Source organism: Taurulus bubalis (assembly GCF_910589615.1).
Source record: "Taurulus bubalis genome assembly, chromosome: 4".
Taxonomy (NCBI): Eukaryota; Metazoa; Chordata; class Actinopteri; order Perciformes; family Cottidae; genus Taurulus; species Taurulus bubalis.
The window spans coordinates 14,333,021-14,357,844 of NC_136592.1; the positions used below are offsets into that span (position 1 = coordinate 14,333,021).

Genomic DNA, 24,824 nt, shown 5'->3' on the forward strand with positions numbered 1-24,824 from the left:
ATATTTTGTATGCATACTCTTAAAGCAAATCATTGTCATAGATGGGCAGTTTTGTCCCATTAAGTGTTATCCCTTTGCCTCTTCTTGCTTTTAATGCCACAAATAGCTTTCGGCATGCAACATCAGACTTCTGCGGAAGTTTTGCAGAAAACATTTTATAAGAGATCATTTCTGTATTATGAAGTAATACAGGGAATAAAGATATAATTATGGCTTTACTGCAACATGTTTGGTTGTTGAGAAATGTTCCCTCCTCCTACAGACTGTGCTATGCTTCACATAAATTCTGAGAAAGCTTGGGATTTATGTTTGATTTGATTTATCAATAATTGCAATCAGACATGAATATACAAAATACAGGGAATAGTTATTTGTTATGCCACACAGGAAAATATAACACCTAAACCTGGCTTTGATTTTAATAAAAAAGGATCAACTTCAAGTTGAAAACCAAAAGATGACAGTTATGCCACAGCTGCATGAGAATGTCACCGCTGGCTCCTTCATCCTGCTTTCATTCACATATACAATTTACTGTGTGTGTCTTGCTCAACACTTATGTTATTTAGATATAATGTATTTGTTGTGCTTAACCAAATTAGACAAATTCTATTTTCATGTGTTTTTGAAAACCCATTTGAGATTTGATCCAGACTTTAGTTTTTACACTTTACTGAAATTTAAAGTAAAATTAGCTGTAATTGTTCAATATGAATTTTGAGGTGTATATGTTTAAAATGGGACAGAAGAGTAAGTAAAGTGGCCTGTATTTACATCATTTGAGTTAAAAACAACAACTACTGTTTATGTTGGATTTGAGGTTGTGACTTACACATTTAAACTAGTTGAGGCCTTATTAACCACATTGATTGCCCACCTGACAAGTTATCGTAGAAAATAAGTGTTATCACAGTTGAATTGTAGGTCTTTACAAAAGCAGAAGTCACAATCAAAGGACACATGTAAGCTCAGTCTAGAATTAAGCTTCAGTTTATCAATATGGCTGTAGGGGGCGAGGCTACCGCTCGACTAAATCCCGACTGTTATTTCATTACGGAACGAACTCCCCACTGTCACAGGTTGAAAACTCGTCGGTTCAGACTGCACCTTGAACCATAAAATAATATTTTTAAAGAAGAAAAAATTGACAAATCATTTTATTATCTCGTGGCATGTGTGCCACTTGAAGTAGATCAGCATTAATTAAGTTGTACTGGCATGATTGTGGCACTGTTGGGTTGTACCTTCATGGTTGAATGCACTTATTGAAAGTCGATTTGGATGAAAGGTTCAGCTAAATGTATGTAATGAGTTAAACTAAAGGAGTAGCATTATGTCTTCAAGTGATTGTGAACAAAACATTTGAGATTTGATTCAGACTAGAAATAAATGAAAAGCTTAAAAATTAACTGAAGTCTAATAATTGTTTGTGAGTTTGAACGTGTTTGTTTATAAAATAAAGACAAAAGTTTATGCTGACTTTGAAACTGTTACTAACCCTAATATTTTATTAGCACTACTTCAGGTCAAAACTACATGTTGACCAGCACTTTGTTGTAGTTGTAATAAAAAACAAGCCAGATTATTTATCCCGCCACCACCTGGACAAACAATAAGTTGCAACCTCTAATTGTCTACACTCGATTGTGTTTGTGTGGCTGTATATACTGTAGTTTTATTTCATTGACGTATAAATTCCCGTTTACTGACAGTCACCCAAACGCACCATCAAGTTCTCGCGTTTTTTCGGCGCGTGCGTGTCAAATGATCTTTGTGAGCGCAGCATCGACAACATGGCTGACGGGACAGCGTTGGACGGAGAGAAACTCAGCAAAAAGTGAGCTTATTCTTGTCTCCCGTCGCATGTTAACCATTCTCGGCTCTCTACTCGGTGTCGTTTGCATCGAATATTTTGTTGTTTTAGTAGTTGTGAACGTTTCAACTTGGTGAGGCAATTTTATTAAGTGTTGCATCAGGTCAGAAGATGATAGCGAAGACCACGAGCCTCCACATCGCAGGATGCAGTTCGGTTGTGCCTCTGGTAGTTGTAGTCCTGGACATGAGCTGAAGCCAAGCGCGAGAGTGTCGGTTACTCAACTGTAAAACTACAAGATCCACTTTTTTTTGTATTGGTTGTAAAATCGTTTGGTTTCTTTTCATTATCTTCGATAATAAACGTAATGTATGGTACATTTATTAATGTTACTCTGGCAGAGCACTTTGTTGTTTTGTATTTCAGGGGTATATAAGAGTCTAGAATATTCTTAAATCATGCTTACTGCATTGTCCTTCGTCTTTCTTGACTTCCTGTAACGCTACTTCCTAGCACTGACGGTATGTTACCTCTGACACTCCCCTGGCTAAAAGTGTCTCTACAGACACGTTATATGTTGCCTGGTGGGCCAAACTAAGACAGCCTCTATTGTATGTAAAATACATTGTCTGTCTATTTTCTCAGGTTTGTCCGCTGACTGGTAGCTCAGCATGCTGTGTCTGGTCAGGGCAGCCAGGCAGCAGCTGCGTCGAGCCTTTGGGGTCAGGGGTCAGTTGTTAAAATGCGCTGCCCCATGTACAGATGCAGTCTCAGCTCAAATTTACGGGATTCGCTGGAGAGGTGACAAAAGGTTGGTGGATTTCCATTCCAATGAGAAAATCAACCAACCTTTTGTCATCAGAGAAAATGTGGTCCCCTTTCCCTTTCTGCATGAGTGTTTGTCTCTGTTATTAGTTGATTGTGGCGTAGCCTTGTTTGTTATCTCAAACACCAGAATAACAAAACGGCACACAAATATATTATTTCCCACATACCCACACTTTTATTCTATTCTAAACCGTTTGAACACCCATGCAATTAATTTCATTCATTCGTTGTTTGTTGCATCATTAACTGCAAACTACAATATTTAACCTATGACTAATTTTTGTATTCATCTTATCAGTGAGCTGAAGAGACGAATGAAAGCTGATAAGAAGGCGACCGAGAAAGAAGCCAGGGTCAAAGAGCAGTTGGACCAAAAGAAAGAGTCCAACGACGAAGGAGCTCAAAATGCTTGTGGGTTGGATGAGGAGGCACTTGACCCAAATGTAAGATTTTTCTGTGTTGATCATATACCTTACTCTTACATTTAATATACCTTTTAATGTGTTGATCCTTTGTGTATAAATGTAATTTGTTTCCCTTTGACATAGCAATACTACAAGATCCGCACGCAGGCCATCCAGGAACTGAAGGGCACAGCAGAGGACCCGTATCCTCACAAGTATCATGTAGACTTGGCACTCACAGAGTTTATCGAGAAATACAGTCATCTACAGCCTGGAGATCAGCTCACCGATGTTGTTCTCAATGTGTCAGGTACCAGGAATATTTTATGATCTTATATTTTGTATGTGCACTGTACCCCAACAGTAGGTTCCCTGTTAATCATGTTATATGGTTTTCAGGCCGTGTCCATGCCAAGAGGGCTTCTGGTGCCAAGCTAATTTTCTATGACCTGCGAGGTGAAGGCGTCAAGTTGCAAGTCATGGCGACCTCAAGGTACAGAATGATGCCACCGTCAAAATACATCATTTTTTAGGCATCATAACTGTAGGCAGATGAAGAGTCGTACAGAGCTGGATGCATTGGTGAACAGCCTGTGTTCAAGTTAAAACAGAAAGAAGAGCGTGGAGGAAAACATTTTGGTTTCATGCTGTCACACACTGATGTAGTTCTTGTTCTTGAAACATATGTCCGTACTGTTACTGGGGGAATTCATCGGCTGCATAACCACTCAACTCAAGACAAGACTTCTTGACAGATTATTCGTATCGTCACATTTTTGTGTTGTGAAATGTTATACAGCATATCATTTCACCTTGTACTTTTTCTGTGGATGATTAAGCATGCAGGGATTTCATTTCTGCATATTTTCTCCTACTCTGTCAGAACGTACAAGTCTGAGGACGCCTTTGTGGCCATCAACAACAAACTGCGCCGCGGAGATATCATCGGTGTCCGTGGTAACCCAGGGAAGACAAAAAAGGGGGAGTTGAGCATCATTCCCGTGGAAATGACCCTACTATCGCCATGTTTGCACATGTTGCCCCACCTCCACTTTGGCCTCAAAGACAAGGTAGTGCCCATTGTGATGGTAAACTCATTTAGTGCACTCTGGCCTTTTTCTCAAAAAGACACAAATTCACACGTTTCTGCAAACACCACATTTAAAAAGTGAGGATGGACGACACAACGCAGAAGCATTAGTTATTATGTATCACTATTTTCAATGCATTTAGGGTAGTGGCTAGTGAGACTGAAACGTCCTCACATAGACAAGTCCGCCACCGCCTTTTCATGAAAAAGCTTAAAGATTCACAAGATTTGCCAGAGATTGTAGTGCCTCTTCCCTGGAAATTAGAAAAATGCCTCCAGAACGTGAAAAACATATTGACATGGCCAGAGCTCGGAGAGGGGGCTTCAAGGTCTTCAATTTTACTCATTTAGAGGCAGGTTAGTAAGTTAGTTAGCTAGCTGGCTTGCTAATTTCTTACTGACTTCATGCTACAGTTGCAGAACATAAAAAGCACCACATGAGCTGCTTGGTCTACGTTACTTTAACATGTAGGCAGACTTTACTGTTTTTATCTTATCGTTCATGTTGGCCGTTAACGTTGCACAAAAGTGGAAAACCTCAAAGCTTTTCATTGTTATGTTAGTTTTAGTAAATTAGCTCACAGCAGCCTGTGCTGATGGGGAGAGGACAAGGTGACCAGTCAATACAACAGCCAATGTTGAAGCAGTTTTTTCTCACCACTGTGTAATCTTTCGCTCAAAGGAAACACGATTTCGTCAGCGCTACTTGGATCTGATTCTCAATGACTACGTGAGGCAAAAGTTCATAACTCGCTCCAAAATCATCACATACCTGCGCAGGTTCTTGGACGAGATGGGATTTTTGGAGGTAAGAGTTGGTGTCTGTAGAGAGTATTTGTTCTACATCTAAACAACATAGTCAGTAATTTGTCAGTGCAGCTTTGCTGAATCCTGTTTGCTGTTACTTTAGATTGAGACACCAATGATGAACATTATTCCTGGTGGAGCAGTCGCCCGTCCATTTATTACCTACCACAATGAGCTGGATATGAACCTGTACATGAGGATTGCACCTGAGCTCTACCACAAGGTAATACGCCTTTCAGAAGTCATCCATCACTTTCAAGAACTGTTCTTCTCAGTAATCAATTACTTCCATATTTTTGTTTATGTTGTGAGCATTTTGTACAGAAATATATTCATTCGTTGTATACATCAAGTTGTTTATTACATGTCCAATGTCTAAATATTAACGCTGCATATCAAACTTTTCCCACAGATGCTTGTGGTTGGAGGAATGGACAGAGTGTATGAGATTGGTCGTCAGTTCAGGAACGAAGGCATCGATCTTACTCACAATCCAGAGTTCACCACCTGTGAATTCTACATGGCATATGCCGATTACCATGACTTGATTGATATCACAGAGAAACTACTCTCGGGTAAGTAAAACAGATAGTTAGCATAGTGAGAAATAGTTAAACTGGTGAACATATACCAATGGAAGAAAAAAAACTAATCAGCAAAAAACTTTTTGCAGTCTTGCTAATATCTGACTTGATTTGTTTGTATTGCCTTTGTTACGTGTGTCTTTTAAAATCCTGTTGGACTAATGAAACTGACAACCCTGCCATTTCTTGCCTTTACAATCACATGCATGATTGTAATGCATGCCATTAAGGGAGCCTCATCACTCCTCTAGTTAACTCAGTGGTGCCCTCTTTGTTTCAGGAATGGTGAAACACATCACTGGAGGATACAAGGTGATTTATCACCCTGATGGCCCGGAGGGACAGGCCCAGGAGATTGACTTCACTCCGCCATTCAGAAGAGTGAGCATGACACACGACCTAGAGAAGATCATGGGAGTGAAGTTCCCCCCTACTGACAGCTACGACAGTGATGGTGAGAGCCTGTAGAAATGTAGAGATGGATTTTATGTGAGAAGTCAACTGCCTCTGAAAACTGAGAGTAGCTTTTGTTTCTGTGACATTCTCTATCTTTCACAAATACAGGGGTTAGTCTTCATGTCATTTCAATATTTCAATTGTTTTTATTCTAGCAGCAGATTTCTCTTCATGTTTCTCTTTCACTCTTATCTTCAGAGACACGTAAATTCTTTGACGACCTGTGTGCACAGAAAGGAATTGACTGTCCTCCACCCAGAACCACTGCCCGCCTCCTTGACAAGGTGCTCCATTGATGAACATAAGCATTTGTTGTACAGTTGTTGTTTTTTTCACCATGAGGTATTTACTCATATCATTTTCCCCTAAGATGGTTGGAGATTTCCTTGAGGTTACCTGTATCAACCCCACATTCATCTGTGAACATCCTCAAATTATGAGTCCCTTAGCAAAATGGTGAGAAACGCCTCGTTTCAACTTCACATTTATCCTTTAAAGATGTGACGTTCAGGTTCACACTAACACTTCCTCAATTTTTACAGGCACAGAACACAGAAAGGCCTAACGGAGCGTTTTGAGCTCTTTGTGATGAAGAAGGAAATCTGCAATGCTTATACTGAGTTGAATGATCCGATCAGACAGAGGGAGCTTTTCGCGCAACAAGCCATGGTGTGTGTATAGAAGTATATATTTGTTTTTTTCTGGTTCATGGTCACAATATTTCGGTTATGGCTCTGTATTGTTAAACTGTTAGTGTATATATATTGGTGCATGTTAATACGTGTTATGGTGGATCTTTTTCAGGCCAAAGCAGAAGGCGATGATGAGGCCATGTTCATTGATGAGACCTTCTGCACAGCTCTGGAATATGGGCTGCCACCAACTGCCGGCTGGGGGATGGGCATCGATCGTCTCACCATGTTCCTCACGGACTCCAACAACATCAAGGTAAAGCTGTCGTATGAATCATGATGCTAGCAGACTGAGTCATTTTTAAATCCTTGTACCGCAACGACAAAATACATTTAGAAGTTGAATGTGGGAAAACTGTGGTATTTTGACCACTAGTAACGCTCTGCAGCTGTTTTTCTATGAGTGGGTCCCCTTTTGTTTGTCTCGTACACCTGCATGAGGACTCGCATGCACACAAATGCCAATGGTTTCACACTGATTAACAGTTGGTGGGAATTTGATGAAATATGCAGCAATCTGTGCATTCCAATACCCATACTACCATACTATTGAGAATGCCAGAAAGAGATTTAGTACGTCTCAATGCTCAGTATGTCAATTGCATAATGCCACTGTCCCACTGCATCCGGTCGCTTTTTGCAGTGTGCAAGCCAGCATTTTTCACTAGCTATTATGACCCACAATCCTCTGCGCAGCAGATATTTGAGCAAGAGTTCAAGAGTAAGTAGTGTCCCAATATAATGCATACTGAATGGAACAATCCTTAGTCAGGATGTAGGATGTACTCGAAGTATACAAAAATATAGAGCATTTTTGAATACTTTAAAATCTGTTGCATTGCAGCTTGCAAATGTATGTAGAAGACTAGTTTGTTAGACCTCAAGGATAAACGTAATGCTTTTTGGTGAGAAACACTGAATGTAAACTTTGTTTGCACTGCTGCAATTGTATAGCTGCGTTGTCCTCATTAGGATTTCAGGCTTTGTTCAGACAAAAAAAACAACAGAAGGACACATGATTAATGGGACAAAAAGAACAATGGGTTAAAAAGATGTAATCAAGAAAGCACATTTCTTGCACACATTTCCCCTGCCAACAGTGGTCCTCTTATGTACGAGCTGTAAGGGTTAAAACAGTTTTGTTCTCTCACAGGAGGTGTTGCTCTTCCCAGCTATGAAGCCTGACGACAACAAGACAGCGGCCACAGCGCCCACAGATGGCACCTCCGTCTAATGACATGACTGCTCCTGCTACCAGATCTGGGCAGGAGTCCGTATGGAGTAGGAGCCTTTACCTCACTGTGATCATCAGTGAGGCCTGCAGTTTTTTTTTTTGTTTTTTTTTTATCAATGTTGGTCTGTCAAAGGTTTGATTGGTGCTGTAGTTAAGGGAAATCATCTAGTCTCAGTTACATGGTCGACTGGTAAATTATGACAAATGCTTCTTTCTTTCCTTTTGTATTTCTTACACTTTTGCAATCATATTTGCTGCGTCCTCCTCGTGTGACTCTAAGGAGACATTTTAATCTGCATTGGCGTCCAGAAGGTAAATGGATGGTATTTGATCAGGAAGTCATGTGTGATTGGCTGTTGTATACAAACTTGGCTTGAATATGCTTTGAGATATTTCACAGGGTGCTTGATTCTGGCTACCAAATACAGAGCAGATACACCACATAATAAAGCTGAAGCACCCGTGTTCTCGGTATATGCATCTGTTTTACCAGGTCTGCTTGTATTCCATGTTCAAGACTTTTCAAGCTCGAATCCACAAATTAAATATTCCTCTGCCAAGAAGTTGAAACATGGCAATGTCGGAATAAAGAATGAATCAACATTGTTTGCTCTTGTGATGCTTTTGGTCTTTTCACAGAACAACATTCAATGTATTTTAAAAGTTTACAGAATATGATAGGATTTTGGTGATTTTGAGGCCCGCTGATTTAAAAATCCTGCTCATAGTAATGATTATCATCTTTTCTGTACATGAGAAACTATTTGAATAATTTTCTACATGAATTTGAGACTTTGTGATACTTTATTTAGTGCTGGGGGGAAATTACTTTTGACTCTTCCACTGGGACAGAGCATAGGGCCTGGTATAATTGCACTGACCTGGCAGCTGAGTAAATATCTTAATCAACATTACAGTAGGTGATGCAAGAAAAATTAAGCATACAATTATAATGAAATGCCAGTAGGCCATTACTTTTCATGAGGCTGTTTTTAAATATCTTGTTTTATTAAATGAGACGCTACTTTAAAAATGCAATCTTAATGATTTCTTACTTATTAGTGTGTGTATTGTCAAATTCCATGTCACAATTATTTTTCTTTCCCACTATTTCAATTCTGCGTATTTAAAAAGTAACTGAAGACATTGTCTTGCCCCCTTAGGAGTGCAACATTTCCCAAACCAAAATGATTTGTCATTCTTCAAACTCAAGGCTGCACAACCCTTACTGGTGTAAACATTACCACGTCTCTGAGGGAGCGACACATATTACACCAGTAGTTATATAAATGTATTTGCTCCGGGATTTAAAGCAAGTTTTGAAATGTGCACATATTTATTAGAAGCACATTTCATCCAAAGGTGGATATGCTCCATCTCTTTTTCAAAGCAATATTTTTGCAAGGGAGGAAGTAACTAAGTACATTTACTCAATTACTGATCTTGTAGGTCCTTATTTAATTGATTATTTGTACTTACGTTAGAACATATTGTAGCCTACGTGTTACAGTTACCAACTACTTTACATGCAAAACATACATCATCTTGTAAACATGAATCAATGTGGATAAACTACTTTTCATCAACCACTCACTACCTTAACATGCTTCTTAGATGTATATGCATTCATAATAATAATTCAATATAAAAGTCTAAAAGTGGTATTTATTTATTTTAAATGGGACTTTAAGTAGCCATTTTGGAGTGTTACTCAAGCCCACTTTTGAATGCAAAAGCTTTACTTGTAATGCGCTTATTTTTAAAGTTACTTTTTCTAAAGTAGAAGCTCTGAATACTTCACCCGACAGTGTTCATGTCCGATGATTAACGAGTGGAAACGGTTGCAGTTATATGTTGGGTGAACTCACCCTCCTCCCACCATCACGCGTCCTTCCTCCCGGCGGGAGTCCGCAAACAGTGGGATGGTGCGCGCTCCCGCAGTCAAATGTAAGTGCACCCGAGTGGGACAGACACACTGACAGAAGATGGCGATGAGAGTGGCTCTACGGCGCCTCTCTGCAAACTTTTCTCCCAGACTGCCTCAGCTCTCGCCGGCAGCGCAGGTTTCTTCTCGGCTGCTGTGGAGGAGCGACTCTCCGCGGACACTGAGCTCGACCTCGGTGCTGTCCACAGGTAAAAAACAATAAATAAACAAAGCACATTTACATGGCTGTGCACAGGAGCTGTGATGTTACAGACTAGCATGCGGGCTGTCTGTAATGGGCGAAACAACTCACGCAGTTTGTGTTACTTTCCCACAGCGGAGAAGAGGAGGAGCAGGGAGGGCGGATATTTTGTTTTTAACTCTGAAGCGCAAACAATACTTTAGCAGCCGCATGTTATGTTGTTTAAATTATGCAACAATAATTTATTTTTGTCTTTATTTGATGAAATTGGTAAAAAGCCAAACCACGAGCTTCAAATTGGGGTGTTAATTAATAAACGGAAACAACAAATTACCACAGGCTTGGCCTGTCTCGTGCACCAACTTAAAGCTTATTAAACAGAAGTCACCCATGATCCTGGATACCACAAATGGCTGTGGGGTGGTACATTGCCTGTGTGGTTCTACATGTGGTCTAACATTTTAACAATTTAATTATTTTTCACCTAGTTGTTGCTTTCAGTCATTATTCTTCCAGCCTGTGAAATGTTGCCCCTTTTAAGGCTCTCATTATAATATTTAGAAAGACATTACCTCAGCCCTTTAGCAATATTCAGCTCTCAGGACTGACTGCTCTCCCCTGTCATGCATCAGCGTCTTGCACAGTTCACAATCTGGTTCAAACCTGTATTTTGTACGCATTGTCTGATGCCAACACTGGAAATTGTTGAGGCGTTGTGATTCTTCCCTCGTGGTATTGTAAAGATGACAGCATGAGCATGGAATCAAAATGCTCTAACTCCAGTTTTTTTAATTGCAGATTACAGAATCAACCAGATTCTCTCCTTTTTTCTGTCTAAACACTGATGGTCAGGATCCAAAATTGCACCTGCAGAATACTCTTGATTTTGGAGATGTTCATTTTTTTCATTGCAACCTGTAAAGTACAGCTTTGTTATTTCTAATTGAAAGCACATGGTGTTTCATAAGAAACAGCCTTCTCTTCCATGTCGGTCCATAGTACAGAAAGATGTTCTTTGACCATCCGAATGATGTGCTTTCACTCTGGTGGGCTCATTTTCTTATCATTGTCAGAGCTGTGTCTCATTCACTATTCATAGTTTCATGTTGTATTTGAAAGGTGGTAGATACAAAACATCTACTATCATGTTGGTGACTCACACTAATGAATAAATCTGTGCCAAGCTAAATTATTCCCTTGTTCTCTCCGCAGCCCTAAAGTTCACAGAAAAGCACGAGTGGGTACGAGTGGAAGGTGGAATCGGCACAATTGGTATCAGCAAGTATGCTCAGGTAGGTTGTTGGGTCTTGTTAATAATCTTTAATTTATGACACAATTGGTTCAGAGGTTCACTGATGGCAATATGAAAATAATGATATGCTAATGTCTGCAGTTCAGAACTGCACTTTGTCCTCACCTGCAGCAACTGTACTCTGACCAACTAATCCCCTGTTTTATGACTATTGTTTGAGACAATTGATTACCACCAAAATGCTGTGGTGTGCAGAAAGTCTCAAGGACGGCAGGCGTATTTTAGTCTTTGGCCTGAATGCCGCTTTTAGAGAAAAGATTGCTCTGCTTGGAGGCGTTGTATTCATATGTTGAGCAGTAACAGCTAATCTGACAGCCACTTAAATCAAAAATTCTAATTAGTTCATCTCTGCTGCTGAACGGACAAACGTTATTTAAGGAAGGTGATGCAAGATGGTGATGTCTACTGTGTTTGTTGTTGCTTGTTTCTAAAGTGACACTGCAAATGTAATATCTGAAGAGGAAATTATTTGTTTGGTCAAATATTGAAAGTCTATCTCGGATCAAGACCGGCTTGGTGCCACAACTATTGATTACCTCAGGGTGTTGTAAAAGTATAAACTAAAGTATAAGAATGACCAAGTCAGTGTTCCTGCAGTTAAAATGATGTTGAGGCTTCAACAATTAACTAGTCTCAATATAGTTTCCTTATTTTAGGCTGTGCCCTGTTAAAGCCAGAAAGGTTTCCTTCAGTCTCTAAAGGAAACATTTGGACTCTAATCGGTTATTTGGGACTCACCATGCTCGGGCCAATCAATACAAGCACATTCCCACCACTCAGTAGAGTATGTTGCACCGGCCACCACATTTGAGTTTCGTATAAGACCTTTAAATTCCAAAATCAGTTGTGCTAACAGTTTGGGTCCAGTGTCTCTCTGCTGATTAGCTGCACTTTATCATAACGTTACACACAAAAAAGTTCTCTGAGCCAGTAATCTCAGTGAGATTGGGTATACTGCAACAGTTTGCAGGTTGAACTGATGTACAAATTAGTGTGATTTATTTTTGCTAATTTTATCTTCACTGCAAATCTGACTATGCAGCCTTTTTCAAATGTCGGTAGACTGAAAGAATAAGCCGACTAACAATTGTCTGTCTGTGTTTGTTTATATGTATCTTATTCCTCTGTGTCAATGAGCTCTATTCTAAAACGATTTAAACATAGAAGATCTGCACCACAATTAAACTGGGTGACATTTCACTGTCTTGCTGGTATAAATACTCACTACAGCAAATGTGAATTAATCTGTGGTTAAAAACAATCCCAATCAAATGGATATTTTACTCCTGATTGAGTGATGTTTGGGCAAATATACAGTGCCAATGTTTAAATTGTTATTGCTTTTTTCATGAACTATATGAGAATGTTTTTAAGATGTGCATCTTCAATAGAAACAACCTTATTTTAAAGTGCAAGAATTGTTTATAAGACATTCTTGGATTACTGCTTTTACTCACTTGATATAATACTTTGCGTATATAAAAATGTAGTTCTCATTTTAGGAAGCATTAGGTGACGTGGTATACTGTGGACTCCCTGAAGTTGGCCAAAGACTTGAACAGTTGGGTAAGAGCCTAAAATACACAGCACATTTCTGAAAGTAATTCCAGCAGTGTGATGAGAAGTAGCTGTCATGTTTTGTCTGTGTCTCTGTGTGTTGTAGAGGAGTTTGGTGCCTTGGAAAGTGTAAAGGCTGCCAGCGAGCTATACTCACCACTGGCAGGAGAAGTGACTGAAATCAACACAGAGCTGGCAGAGAATCCTGGACTCGTGAATAAAGCCTGCTATGCAGAGGGTAAGCGTCTCCAGTCTCTGTGGTTCTTTGCTAGTACATTTCTCCAAGTGCATTGGTTGCCAAGATAGATGAAAAGTTGCCAAACCAGAACAAGGTAACCGCTTGTTCATCAGAACATTCTTTTTAATTTGATTATTTTTCAGGGTGGCTCATCAAGATGACGATTGAAAAGCCTGAAGAACTTGAAGGCCTCATGGATCAAGCTGCATATGATACATTTATAAAGTCACTTGAAGAATAAATGGATAAATTCCACTGTGCGGTTTTTATAATGTAATTGCAATCAAAGATTAGTAGGTAGGATTACTAACCTCTTGTGTGACACTCTTATTTATTTTGGTACTGAAATTGTGCTATAATAATAATAATAATAATAATAATAATTAAAAAAAAATCATCAGTAATACATAAGGTTAGGTTTTTTTTTAGCTACTAGCCAACCAAAAGGGCTCTTAATCTCGAGATCTGTTGGCACACTTGTTTCTAATGATTTGCTCCGTGTGCACACAGAACAGCCCGGGAAGCGATTGTAAGAGCCGTGTCACATTAATTTAATAAAATTTGTTCCTTTCACCCCTATTATATTTTTTCTTCTTTCTTTCTTAGGTCTGTAAACTCACAGTTGAAACAGTGTGTTGTGATGCGATGCCCTTGGTGTCAACATGACATAAATTCACACAGCAACCAGGACAATGTAACTTCAACTTTTAAGAGAAGCTCATGCAGAGTTTGTGATGAGTTGTAGGCTTTTTCATATCATGTTGCTCTACATGTGCTTCTTCTTTTTGCTTGATATAGTTCCACACACCTTGACTTTTGCCCCGTGTAAAGAAAGGCAGAGATTGCAACTGATCAATGATTAATGAAGTGGTGAACAATAAACTGCACTCTCAAACTGAAAACTAGAAAATAAGAGCAGAAATTAGTTTTCTTGGCTAAAACTAACTAATTGAAATATTGTCACTGAGATAATCTAGTTAATTTCATCATAAGATTCCTATTAAATAATTTATAAATAAGACTTATTTTTAATTGTATTTATTAAGCAAATGTCCTTACAAGAGAAGGTATATTGTGCTGAACCTATTTGTGTACCATCCAGGTCTGCTATTCAAAACATTCAAACGTGACCTGTCTGCGCTTGATATCCTGCTCCAAAATAATAAAACATTAGGCTGGTCAGATCCATTACACAACCAATTTAGGTCAAAAAAAGTTATAAAAGCAATCCAAGTAATCCTATGCATTTAATATCAAGGAATCACTAAACTGTAATTGTTTTTACTTGAATCTCCTTTACCATGGCACAGTTTACGCTCACTGCAATAGCAATTACTGAAAGGAGTGGTCTCTGCCTATAATTATCTTTTTAAATGTTTTTCTGAACCTCCATTGTGTTCACAGAGGACAAGTTGATTCTGTGACATGCAGAGATATGAATTCAGACCGGTGTGAGCATAGAAAAAGTGCACACAGAAAAATGTCTTAAACGTATTCACATGTGATCAGATTTGGAATTAGTAAGGAATAAGTAACTATTCATTAGATGGCCTTTATTATATCTTTCTACAGATAACTCGGATTGCTTTATCATTAAATGTTAATGCATCTGAAAAAACTGCAGTCATTACAGCAAGTAGTGTGCTGTTCAGCACCACTCTGTCACAGTGTGCTGAAGGTTGCACATGAAGCACAAAATGAAAAAGTCCTTTCCCATGTGAGGGCTGTTCTAAGGACTGTTCTAATTTATGCACATAACAGAGGGGAGTGTTTTTTGCATTTGATCATAAATCTCTACACAGAATATAAATTAGTATGTCTTCATTATATCAATTTTCAGAGCAGTTTTCATTACACTGTTGTCTGTCTTCATATCAGAATCAGCTTTATTGGCCATGTGTGTTTACGCATGCATGGAATTTAACTCCGGTTTCACTTTGCTCTACGTATTTATACACAATTTACAATAAACAATATAAATATAAAATAGACAAAAGTGAAAATGGTGCAGATGGAGGTGACTGATTAATTGTTCATCAGAGTGACGGCCAGTGGGAAGAAGCTGTGGCTGGTGGTTTTGGCATACAGTGCTCTGTAGCGCCTACCAGAGGGGAGGAGTTGGAACAGCTTGTGTCCAGGGTGTGAGGGGTCTGCAGTGATCTTTCCAGCCTGTTTCCTGACTGGAGGTGTGCAAGTCCAGAATGGAGGGCAGGCTGGAACCAATGGTTCTCTCTGCAGACCTGACGACCCATTATAGTCTGTCCACTTTGGACCTTAATTACTAGCCATAGCCAGTAGAGTAGGAGAAATATTCAGAATAAAATCTATTGGAGTAAAACTGACGGTTGATGGGACGGAAGAGAGCTAGAGGGAGTTGAATCCAATTCTATATAGAATTGAATCTAATTCTATAACTTACTTTGACAACTTGACTGTAACCTTTAAATCCAGAAATAGTAAGTAATGGTCTTTGTATACTGGACAATAAATGTAAAGTGTAGCAAATTGAGTGCATAATTCTAAAACTTCACAAATGGAAATTTCTTATTCTTAAAACTCACAGCATCCTCAATAATAATACATACGTATAAATTGTGAGGCCTTAAAGGCTACTATCCTTGTCCAATCTTTGGTGACGAAATAGAAGTTGTTAAATAAATCTCCACGTTTTTTGGAACTCCACTTTTATTTCCAAACTCAATTGCAGCCCATTAACTGTGGTAAAGCCATAGAAAACAATTATGAAATAAATAATAATAATACATTGCTATTGCTATGATATCATACATTTAACATGCTTATGCATTTATACATGCTTACTTCCAGTTTTCCTGAAACAAAATCTTTCCTTCTGTGCACTGTTTAAACGTGATTTCACGTTTCAGCATAGACTGTATATGAGAAAGTTGCTGTGCATATTAATCTATTCCTTAATCCTTTCATGCATAGAGTTCACTAGTGGACAGCTATTAAAATGTTGTTTTCTTGTCTATGAATGCGTTTTGATGGCATAGTTAGTTGCACATAAACCACTAAAGTGAATGCTATTACATCATCCAAAACACTGCTACTCAGTAGTAAGCCATTGTAAGTGCAAGATATATTTCTCAAAACCAAGATGGCTGACAGAAGTTCAGAAAGACCCAGTCACTCATCAATATCTTGCCAATCCTTCTATGGAAAGAGACCCCTGCAGGTATGAAAATGTTTGTGACATCAAGTAACAACTAAGGAATTGTATCATTCATACATTTTCCAAGTATTGACTTTGTATTGGGAGGAAATTACAATGAATCATCTGTCCACTTAATTGGACATCATGCATCACTGGCTATAGGCTGATGCTGGGAGGAGGGAGTTGGGCGGAGAGAGTTGAGGTTGAGGAATCCCAGGATGTGCCACCTAAGGGCTCAAGTGAAAAAAACTGAAAATACAAGCAGAAAGTGTGAGTGAGAGCAGGATCCTCTGCATACATGCATAGATTTGAAGTTTATCAAGGATCCGCTGGGCGGGGTCAGATGATTCTGCATGTATACGTAGAACCAAGTACTGGTACATCTGCATGCAGTGTCTTGTGGCTTTGTGCCACAAGACACTAGCATGCAGATAGACAATAGTGCCATCACTTTTAAAACTGTACCCAGGACCCCGCCCATACTACTACTACACCTAGCAGATTCATATAATACTATATAGCTACATGGGACGGGTGTTACATAAATAAACACCATATATATATAAAAGTATGTGTATCTGTTTATATATAAACACAATAATATATATATATATATATATATATATATATATATATATATATATATATATATATATATATATATATATATATATACATACATACATACAATGCTATGTGTATCTGTCTATATATGTATATAATATATAAAATATATATATATATATATTTATATATATAATATATCAACTTTATATATATATTTATAAACCCAATAATATATATACATACAATGATATGTGTATCTGTGTGTTAATATATACATATATGTATATAATATATACTATATATATATATATATATATATATATATATATATATATATATATATATATATATGCAATTATATGTGTCCGTTAAAAAAATTCCTGACTGAGGTTATCACAATTAATGCATGAAAGGGTTAAGGTACTGACAACATATTTGTTTTGATGTGCATGTATTGCACAGGGAACATACGGGAATAGACGTCCGATAGCAGGATTATCTGTATTTTTACAGTATATATTTTTATCACAATGATTGCATTTTATATTGCCTATTCTTTCATTAAATATTCGGAAATATTTGGTTCACATTTTACGTTTTAGCGGATGTTCCTTGTGAAGATCCGCTCATTTATATACTCTTTGATTACGTCTGTTCAGCCATTGGCTGTTTGACGCATATCCCACAATCCACCGCATTACAACTTCCTTTTTCCTTTCGGCCATTTTCCTCCCTAGCAGGTACGGTATTTTATCTCTACACTTTCAGAAGTAATCTACTGTAATCCTTGTTATTTCATCGATATATGTTCATTTCAATTACAACCCTTGATAGAGCGTTTCGTCACCTTTGAAACAAGGTGATTATTGTCTTAAACTTTCCTTTATAAATTGCTGAACAACATCTGTATTAGTAGTGGTCCCCGATCGAGTCGTGTCTGTGTGTGACCGTTAGCACACAACGTATTAGGCCGAACTATAGCGCCACGTTTTTATAATGTCCCGTGAAATAAAATCCAGCATACGTATTGCGAAATGGAAAGGCCGAGTTATCACGGCTTGTAGCGGCCGCATACATGAATTGCCTAACAAATCGACCAGTAACCTCGTTAACCTGCTAGCTTAGCACTTAGCATCGCAGTTGTAGCCTCCGATAATCATGGTGTGCCGGCATGACAGTCCGCTCATGTCCGTGTGTCGTGCTGCTTTGCAGGGAAGAAGCAGGCAGTCATGGCCCCCAGCCGGAATGGAATGCTCTTGAACCCTCACTTCCACAAAGACTGGCAGAAAAGAGTCCGCACCTGGTTCAACCAGCCCGCCAGGAAGACCCGCAGGTGAGAACCCTCTGCATTGCGCTGCACGCCGTCCAGTCGCATCATGGTGGACTAGAAAAGAATCACTTTGGTTAAATTTAAACACTTTGTCTGTATTTTGTTTGCACGGACATGGAGTAATGCACAATAACCTGAATGTGCACTCTACAAACATTACATACTGATTGTGTCTTTCTTGAAGGCATGTGTTGTATATATTGTCTGGGAACACCTCAGGTGTTACCTGGGTACCAAAATAGCATAATGTACCTTGTCTAGTGTGTCATTATGTACAGATGTGTTCAGAAGACGAAGTACCATCTTATGTGTTTTTGTGTCACAACAGTCAAATGATGACACAACTCCGGAATCTCTGTATTTTCTTGATGATACACTGAACCCTTTTATCTGATGACTGCTCTGTTCTACAGCCATTTTACACTCATTGACGTGTATGTGACATTGCCAACATACTATGTATGCAAAATATTATATTGGTGATCCTCCTTTGATGCGACTGCCACCGTTTCATGGTGGGAACGCACAAGAGAATGCAAAACAGACCTGTACATTATATTTATTGTGGTTTCTGGGACTGAAAGAGGCATTTTGTTACTGTGGATTTAATTGAGATATCTCTTTCTTTAGGCGAAAGGCTCGTCAGGCTAAGGCCCGTCTCATTGCTCCCCGTCCTGTTGCTGGACCACTGAGGCCGCAGGTCAGGTGTCCCACAATCCGGTACCACACCAAGGTTCGATCCGGACGTGGCTTCACTCTGGAGGAGCTCAAGGTAATACCTTCTATTTGATGGTAGTTTTACAATCGGTAATAATAATTCACTGACAAAATACTGGGCACTGTTGGGATAACTTAATTATGTAATCCAACACCAAAGGGAAATATAAAGCAGTAAAGCAACTGATTGTCTTGTGTAGTCGGGTAGAAACATGTTTGTTTGTCAGCATGAACTAAACTCTAAAACCTGGCAGAAATGCTATTGATCACTACTGTGGATGCAAACTAGAACAAACTCAACCTTTCTGTGATGAATCATGCATCCCACCCAATCAAAATAAACTACTAGCTGTAGAAAAACAGGCTGCTCAAAGATGTGATGTTCTTGCCAGACTTACCTATCCATTCCTCCCCTGTACTTTCCTGCTGTGGGAGAAAGGCTAAATGAATGTTGCTGTGCATCATCCCAGAACATGTGGACTTCGTTCATAAGAAGTAGGCTCAGAAATGATTACTAGTGAAGTTTTTTCGGATGAGCCTACTTTGTACAGTTTGCGGCATACGCGGTACTAGTTGCTTTACTGTCGGACCTCATTCTCAGTTATACGATTTATTACAACCACCAGTTCTATTAAAGTTGTAGAGGGCAACAAATGCTCATGGTGTAGTCACAGCACATTTCACATCTAGGGAGTTTCATCCTCCACATAAGCCAGATAATCTGAGCAAATATCACACATTTCTTGTAAAATGTCAGGCTTTTGAAATGTGAACACAAGATATTTCTCCACTAAAATAGACTGTGGGGTGGTTTGGAGCGTGCTGTGCCCCAGTTTATTAGGGTGAAGTGTTGCATTATTATTAATGCTGCAACACTTCAACTCAATTAATTGATATTAATATGTATCAGCATATGCAAATAGTTTAGCCATGTCAATGCTATTTTAATAAAACCGATAATATCCTTACTAAGACTCCAGTCAGGACTAGGCTCATATTTTAAATATGTATCTATATGTAAGCACACAACTTGTTGGCCAATGATCAACCAATGCTGAGCTGCGAGCTGGTATTTTATGTGTTTGTGTCACAGCAGTCAAATGATGACAAAACTCCGGAATCTCTGTATTTTCTTGATGATACGTTGAACCCTTTTATCTGATGACTGCTCTTTTTTTGTTCAAAATGAAAAATAAAATCAGCATCTCCATCAAGTTCTTTCTTATGTTTAACTTATTGTGCTATGTTCCTCCCTACAGGCAGCTGGCATCCACAAAAAGACAGCTCGCACCATTGGCATCTCAGTCGATTCTCGCCGTCGCAACAGATCCACAGAGTCTCTTCAGGCCAACGTGCAGCGCCTGAAGGAGTACCGCTCCAAGCTCATCCTGTTCCCCAGGAAGGCTTCTGCTCCCAAGAAGGGAGACAGCACTGTAAGTTTCTTTTTCATGTTGCATGGAACATTTAAAATAAACTTCCCATCCAGTCTCAAAAGAAGTGGCAGACTAGTGGTTGTTAATGAATTGTTTTTTGTTTCAATTGTGTGGTAATCTTCCTGAGAAACAAGTGCTAAACCATTTATCAAAGGTATATGGTTTGTAGGAGTGAGTCATCTGTAAAGTGCAATTTGGGAGCCCTCAAGTGTTTTACTATTGCTCCATCTTGTGAACATGAATAACCGCTTTTACACAAGCTTTTAAGAGTAATAACCAAAAGAAACCTGCTTAAAAAACTTTAATTTATTCCTCATGCATTTTGAAATGATGAACTTCGTTCAGCACCAATAATAGTGTAGAGATTTGTCTTTGAGGGTGTTCAAATATTTAGCCCTAATCTCTGTATCTATACATTTTAACTTTCATAAATGCAGTACAGTGATAACAGTCCTCCATAAGCGCTGCAGGACACGGTTTATTGAGCTAGTGATGGCTAGATGTTTATCTGCCTTACTGTGTAATATGGATCTTTTTCATTGCAATGATGAATTAACTATCTTTTCAGGAGGAGGAGCTTAAGATGGCGACTCAATGCACTGGGCCCGTAATGCCCATTAAGATGGTAAGTCTTCATTCCTTAAAGATTGCACCCAACATATCCAAAAGTATATTCCTCTTGATTACAATAGGATCACTGGAAATGAATGTGACGCGTTTTCGGCAGACAATTTGCCAGACTTCTATTCTTGAAATTACTCTCAATAAACTGGCTGTATTATTGAGTATCAGAAATGAAAGTTACAATCAGTTTGTTTTGCCTCATAGCAGTCAGATGATGATAAATCTCCGGAATCTCTGTATTTCTTTGATGAAACACTTGAACCTTTTTTCTGATGACTGTTTCTTAATATCAAGCTGGAAAAGCAATTTGGTTGGCTCAAAATATTGACGCCACAACATTGGGCGTCTATTTGCGTCAGTCAACATTACAATTGCTGGATTTGGTTGAATATAGAATTATGAACCAATATGTGAAAAATCACTCACGTGATTGTCTTTCTGCTCTCAGGTCCACAAGAACGAGAAGGCTAGGATTATCTCTGAGGATGAGAAGAACTTCAAGGCGTTCGCCAGCCTGCGTATGGCCCGCGCCAATGCTCGTCTCTTCGGCATCCGTGCCAAGAGAGCCAAAGAGGCTGCTGAGCAGGACGTGGAAAAGAAGAAGTGATAATGGTCACTATACAACTTTGCAAAATAAAGAGTTTAAAAATATCAATGCGAGACTGTCATGATTATGATCCTTTTAGTTAAAAAAATCTAATATGAACACTTTAACCCAGTGGACTTTTTTGAGAAGCCCTTTTGCCAATGGCTCTGTTGCACTGTGCAGTAAGTACAGCTGAATGATTATTAAGACCTTCAGTTTTCGTTATTTACTGCTGTGACTTACTTGTTTCAGTAACTTAAAGATTTGAGCCCTGGGCAGCTGTCAGGTGTGAAATCTGACTGGTTGGTACAAAAGATAAATGTAGTTGTTCCCACTCACTGTACTTCATTAAATTCACTAATATGTTGGCATCAGTCTGAGGTTCATATTTGCAGCAGTAGGTGGCACTAGAGGCACAACATGTAGCTCATGAATGGGCACATTAAAGAATTTAAGAGCAAGGTTTAAGGACTGTAATTGAGGAATTGTAAATCCCTTAAAATTTGTATTTTCTCTGAGGTTATGTGCTTGCAGACATGACCCAAAACATACATTGCCATGACGACAGAATCTGGACATTTCTAAACTGCTCATGTTGGGTTTCCTGTGGCGTTCTGATCAATGAATAAATAAAAAGTTAATAAACAAAACGGTGCGGAGAAACTCTCATTCAAATGCATTAGTCATTTCCATTATGAAATATCTACATTAATAAATGCTCCCCAGTCAACAGAATCAAAAAAATGAGGTTGGGGTGAGACGGAATGTCCTTGTCTGTGTCTCCGTGTTCTATCTGCCTCAATACAAATAAATAATTCAGTTAATGAAGGGGAGTGGACAGTTAAGACATTTTGGACCCGGGCTGATTGATATGGCTGAAATGGAAACTTAAATGGATGGTTCTATATATTCTGGGGATAAGGTACTGCAAAGTATCTGTTTACTAAAACACGTCACAACACAACAGGACACTGGGTTTTAAGAACCATTTCCTTTCACCACCTTTCCTAAATGTGTTTAAAGCAAAAATAACGACAACTCCCACATTTCATTATTTACCAGACAAGATGAGAATTGCCTTTGTCCTATGATCAACTACATATAAAAAGCAATTTCAATTAATATTACTTGATGAAAGATGGGTTAATGCAACATGATACAAGATTAGTCAGTTAATCAAGGAGTCTATTGACAGAAGTCAAATGGGCAACAAATTTGATAATTATTCATTTGAGTCTTTCATCATACATTAAACATTCTCTGGTTATTGCTTCTCAAATATTCCACAATCCAACTGAAATCAATGAGGTTGCATGTATGCAGTATCAGCGTCACTCCTATGATGTATTGTGTGTATCACGTTTGTATGTAAAAAGGGAAAGAAGATCTTTGTATTTGTAGATCAAAACGGCAAATGTTACTCGAAGTAGAGTCCGCTGGAACACAACAAGCTCACTGGTTGATTGCCATCAACAGGGATGCGGTTGCTAGCCTCAGCAAGCAGAACAACTTTAGAATGGATAGTGTCTTTGAAAATATCCCAAAAACCTACATGTGTACAAAAATACCCCTACTCGAGGGAGCTGCTGGTGGAAAACTGGATGATGTTACACCAACATAACGGAGCTAGTTTGATTGAAAATGTGAGTGAGTCATGCCATTTTAAGAGATCTTCCTATTTGGGTTATTGTACATGCAATGTGGTCAGTGACTGGAGAGAGGCAGCGGGGGGGAATCTGAATAGATAATCCATGTGTAAATGCAGGGAACGTCCTGTGAGGTGCTGAACCGACAGCAGCAGCAGATGGCCGTTGTTTGGAGCTGTGGCATAACAGGGCTCAGGTGTGAGCCCCAAAGCAGACGCATCCTACTTACTCCGAATACCCATGGAAGAAGAGGCAGTGGGGTTGAAAAAAAAACTGCAGGAGAGAACATGACTTTAGGTGATGGCCATGTCAGAAAGCAGACAGTTTTTCATGTTAATCACAATGTGTTCAGATCCAGGCACTGATTTGTTACTTTTGTCAAAACAGTTACACTAACTAACCTGTGGGGAAAATTAGCGTGGTCTTTGGCTTGTTTGGTGTGCAAGTTGCATGGTTGCTTAACAGAGCAGATAATTAAAAAACAGGGTCCCAAATGTTTCATTTTTCAAGCTGTCTGAATAATTTGATTGACCTGCCTGTCTGCACACAACTTCATTTTGCCAGCTGAAAGCTCCTGAGTGGCTCAACTCTCAGAGAATCAGCCGTGTCCTCTTGAAATAAAATAAAAAAGCCGTAATGCAAAGCTCTAATGAAAAAAATGAAGTTATTTCTGTCTGAAGGACATGAAGGAATGATGAAATCGCAAAGCCTTCAGGCATAAAATGCAATAACGGCTGAAGCCTATATATTTCTATTATCATAAAGTGTACTATACTCACTCAAGGTACCTCTAAACAAACACTTTTATTTTCTGTCTTTCACTGTATTCTGATGAGACCAGATAATTTAGTCTATTTATTTAGTTGCTTTGGCTTTTGTGGCCTTTGCTTTTGTTTTGCAGAAACTGGAGGGCTGATGTTTTGTCAGTGCAATCTGAAAATCTATAAACGTTATGTAATGTCTGGAAATACATTCATGAAAATAATACATTTGTGGGTGGACTGTGAAAAGCTTCAAGCATAAACGTGGTGTAGAAAACAATACTTACATAACATACATAAAAATTTACACTATTAATCAGCTCACGATCCCTTTAATGTGAGTGACAATAGACATGTGCCTGTAGAGGCTACATGGGGATGTATGTGTCCATATGATGAAGAAAAGAGAGCAGAGAGTCACAGGTCCTCAGCTGTCTGGAGCTCCACATGGAGGTCTGGTTGTGATGTGCTGCTGCAGGACAATCAATGTATCTAAGTTCCTGTTGTTTTTCTGTGAAATGTCTCACATTTGTCCCTGCTATTTTTATTTATTTTTATCGTTGAGGTGTGACTAAACTTGCCAAGACCAGTTGATTTAGACATCCACTGCCTTCTTTTCTGAGTGCAAATTGACAAAACTAATTCTTAGTGAGAGGATTATCATTCAATCATCTAGTTCCACTTCTAGTGTTGGAGCCTGTATGTCTCATTTTAGATCGTGAGCAAATTGTTGGCCCATTTGTCAAAAGCTTACTAACTGTATATGCAGAACTACGCCATGTATGCACATATCTAAACATGACCAAAGTGGTAATGATGGGATGCTAATAAGGCATGTTCAGTG

General features: G+C 38.8%; 3 protein-coding genes across 4 annotated transcripts; all 3 read left to right on the forward strand.

Moving 5' to 3' along the window:
* The first annotated feature begins 1,757 nt into the window (after nt 1–1,757).
* Nucleotides 1,758–8,511, forward strand: kars1 (lysyl-tRNA synthetase 1). 2 transcript variants are annotated; one of them, XM_079217577.1, is made up of 15 exons: nt 1,823–1,837; nt 2,459–2,624; nt 2,940–3,084; nt 3,190–3,355; nt 3,445–3,538; nt 3,929–4,115; nt 4,818–4,943; nt 5,046–5,165; nt 5,355–5,517; nt 5,807–5,980; nt 6,181–6,266; nt 6,353–6,438; nt 6,525–6,651; nt 6,787–6,930; nt 7,828–8,511. In XM_079217577.1, the coding sequence occupies exons 2-15, from the start codon at nt 2,485–2,487 to the stop codon at nt 7,906–7,908; spliced, it is 1,839 nt and encodes a 612-aa protein (XP_079073703.1). In that variant the 5' UTR covers nt 1,823–1,837; nt 2,459–2,484; the 3' UTR covers nt 7,909–8,511. The 2 variants fall into 2 exon arrangements, with proteins under 2 accessions (XP_079073704.1, XP_079073703.1); XM_079217578.1 differs by lacking the exon at nt 2,459–2,624 and having other exon boundaries at nt 1,758–1,837.
* Nucleotides 8,512–9,893: 1,382 nt separating this feature from the next.
* On the forward strand, nt 9,894–13,674 carry gcshb (glycine cleavage system protein H (aminomethyl carrier), b; the record flags this gene model as incomplete). The annotated part of the gene is made up of 5 exons (XM_079217461.1): nt 9,894–10,041; nt 11,247–11,326; nt 12,849–12,912; nt 13,010–13,141; nt 13,285–13,674. 5 exons carry the CDS (start codon nt 9,894–9,896, stop codon nt 13,380–13,382), a joined length of 522 nt encoding a protein of 173 aa, XP_079073587.1. The 3' UTR covers nt 13,383–13,674.
* A 3,923-nt stretch (nt 13,675–17,597) lies between these two features.
* On the forward strand, nt 17,598–21,638 carry rpl13 (ribosomal protein L13). Its single transcript, XM_079217096.1, has 6 exons — nt 17,598–17,623; nt 18,096–18,216; nt 18,844–18,985; nt 20,190–20,363; nt 20,932–20,988; nt 21,436–21,638. The coding sequence occupies exons 2-6, from the start codon at nt 18,113–18,115 to the stop codon at nt 21,592–21,594; spliced, it is 636 nt and encodes a 211-aa protein (XP_079073222.1). The 5' UTR covers nt 17,598–17,623; nt 18,096–18,112; the 3' UTR covers nt 21,595–21,638.
* The last annotated feature ends 3,186 nt before the right edge of the window (nt 21,639–24,824 follow it).

Excerpts from the sequence above, each read along its gene's own strand:
- rpl13 (XM_079217096.1), top strand. The coding sequence starts at position 18,113 with ATGGCCCCCAGCCGGAATGGAATGCTCTTGAACCCTCACTTCCACAAA. Across the intron at positions 20,364-20,931 it reads CCAAGAAGGGAGACAGCACT|GAGGAGGAGCTTAAGATGGC; the intron begins GTAAGTTTCTTT and ends CTATCTTTTCAG. Across the intron at positions 20,989-21,435 it reads CCGTAATGCCCATTAAGATG|GTCCACAAGAACGAGAAGGC; the intron begins GTAAGTCTTCAT and ends TTCTGCTCTCAG.
- kars1 (XM_079217577.1), top strand. The coding sequence starts at position 2,485 with ATGCTGTGTCTGGTCAGGGCAGCCAGGCAGCAGCTGCGTCGAGCCTTT. Across the intron at positions 2,625-2,939 it reads CGCTGGAGAGGTGACAAAAG|TGAGCTGAAGAGACGAATGA; the intron begins GTTGGTGGATTT and ends TCATCTTATCAG. Across the intron at positions 6,652-6,786 it reads TTTTCGCGCAACAAGCCATG|GCCAAAGCAGAAGGCGATGA; the intron begins GTGTGTGTATAG and ends GATCTTTTTCAG.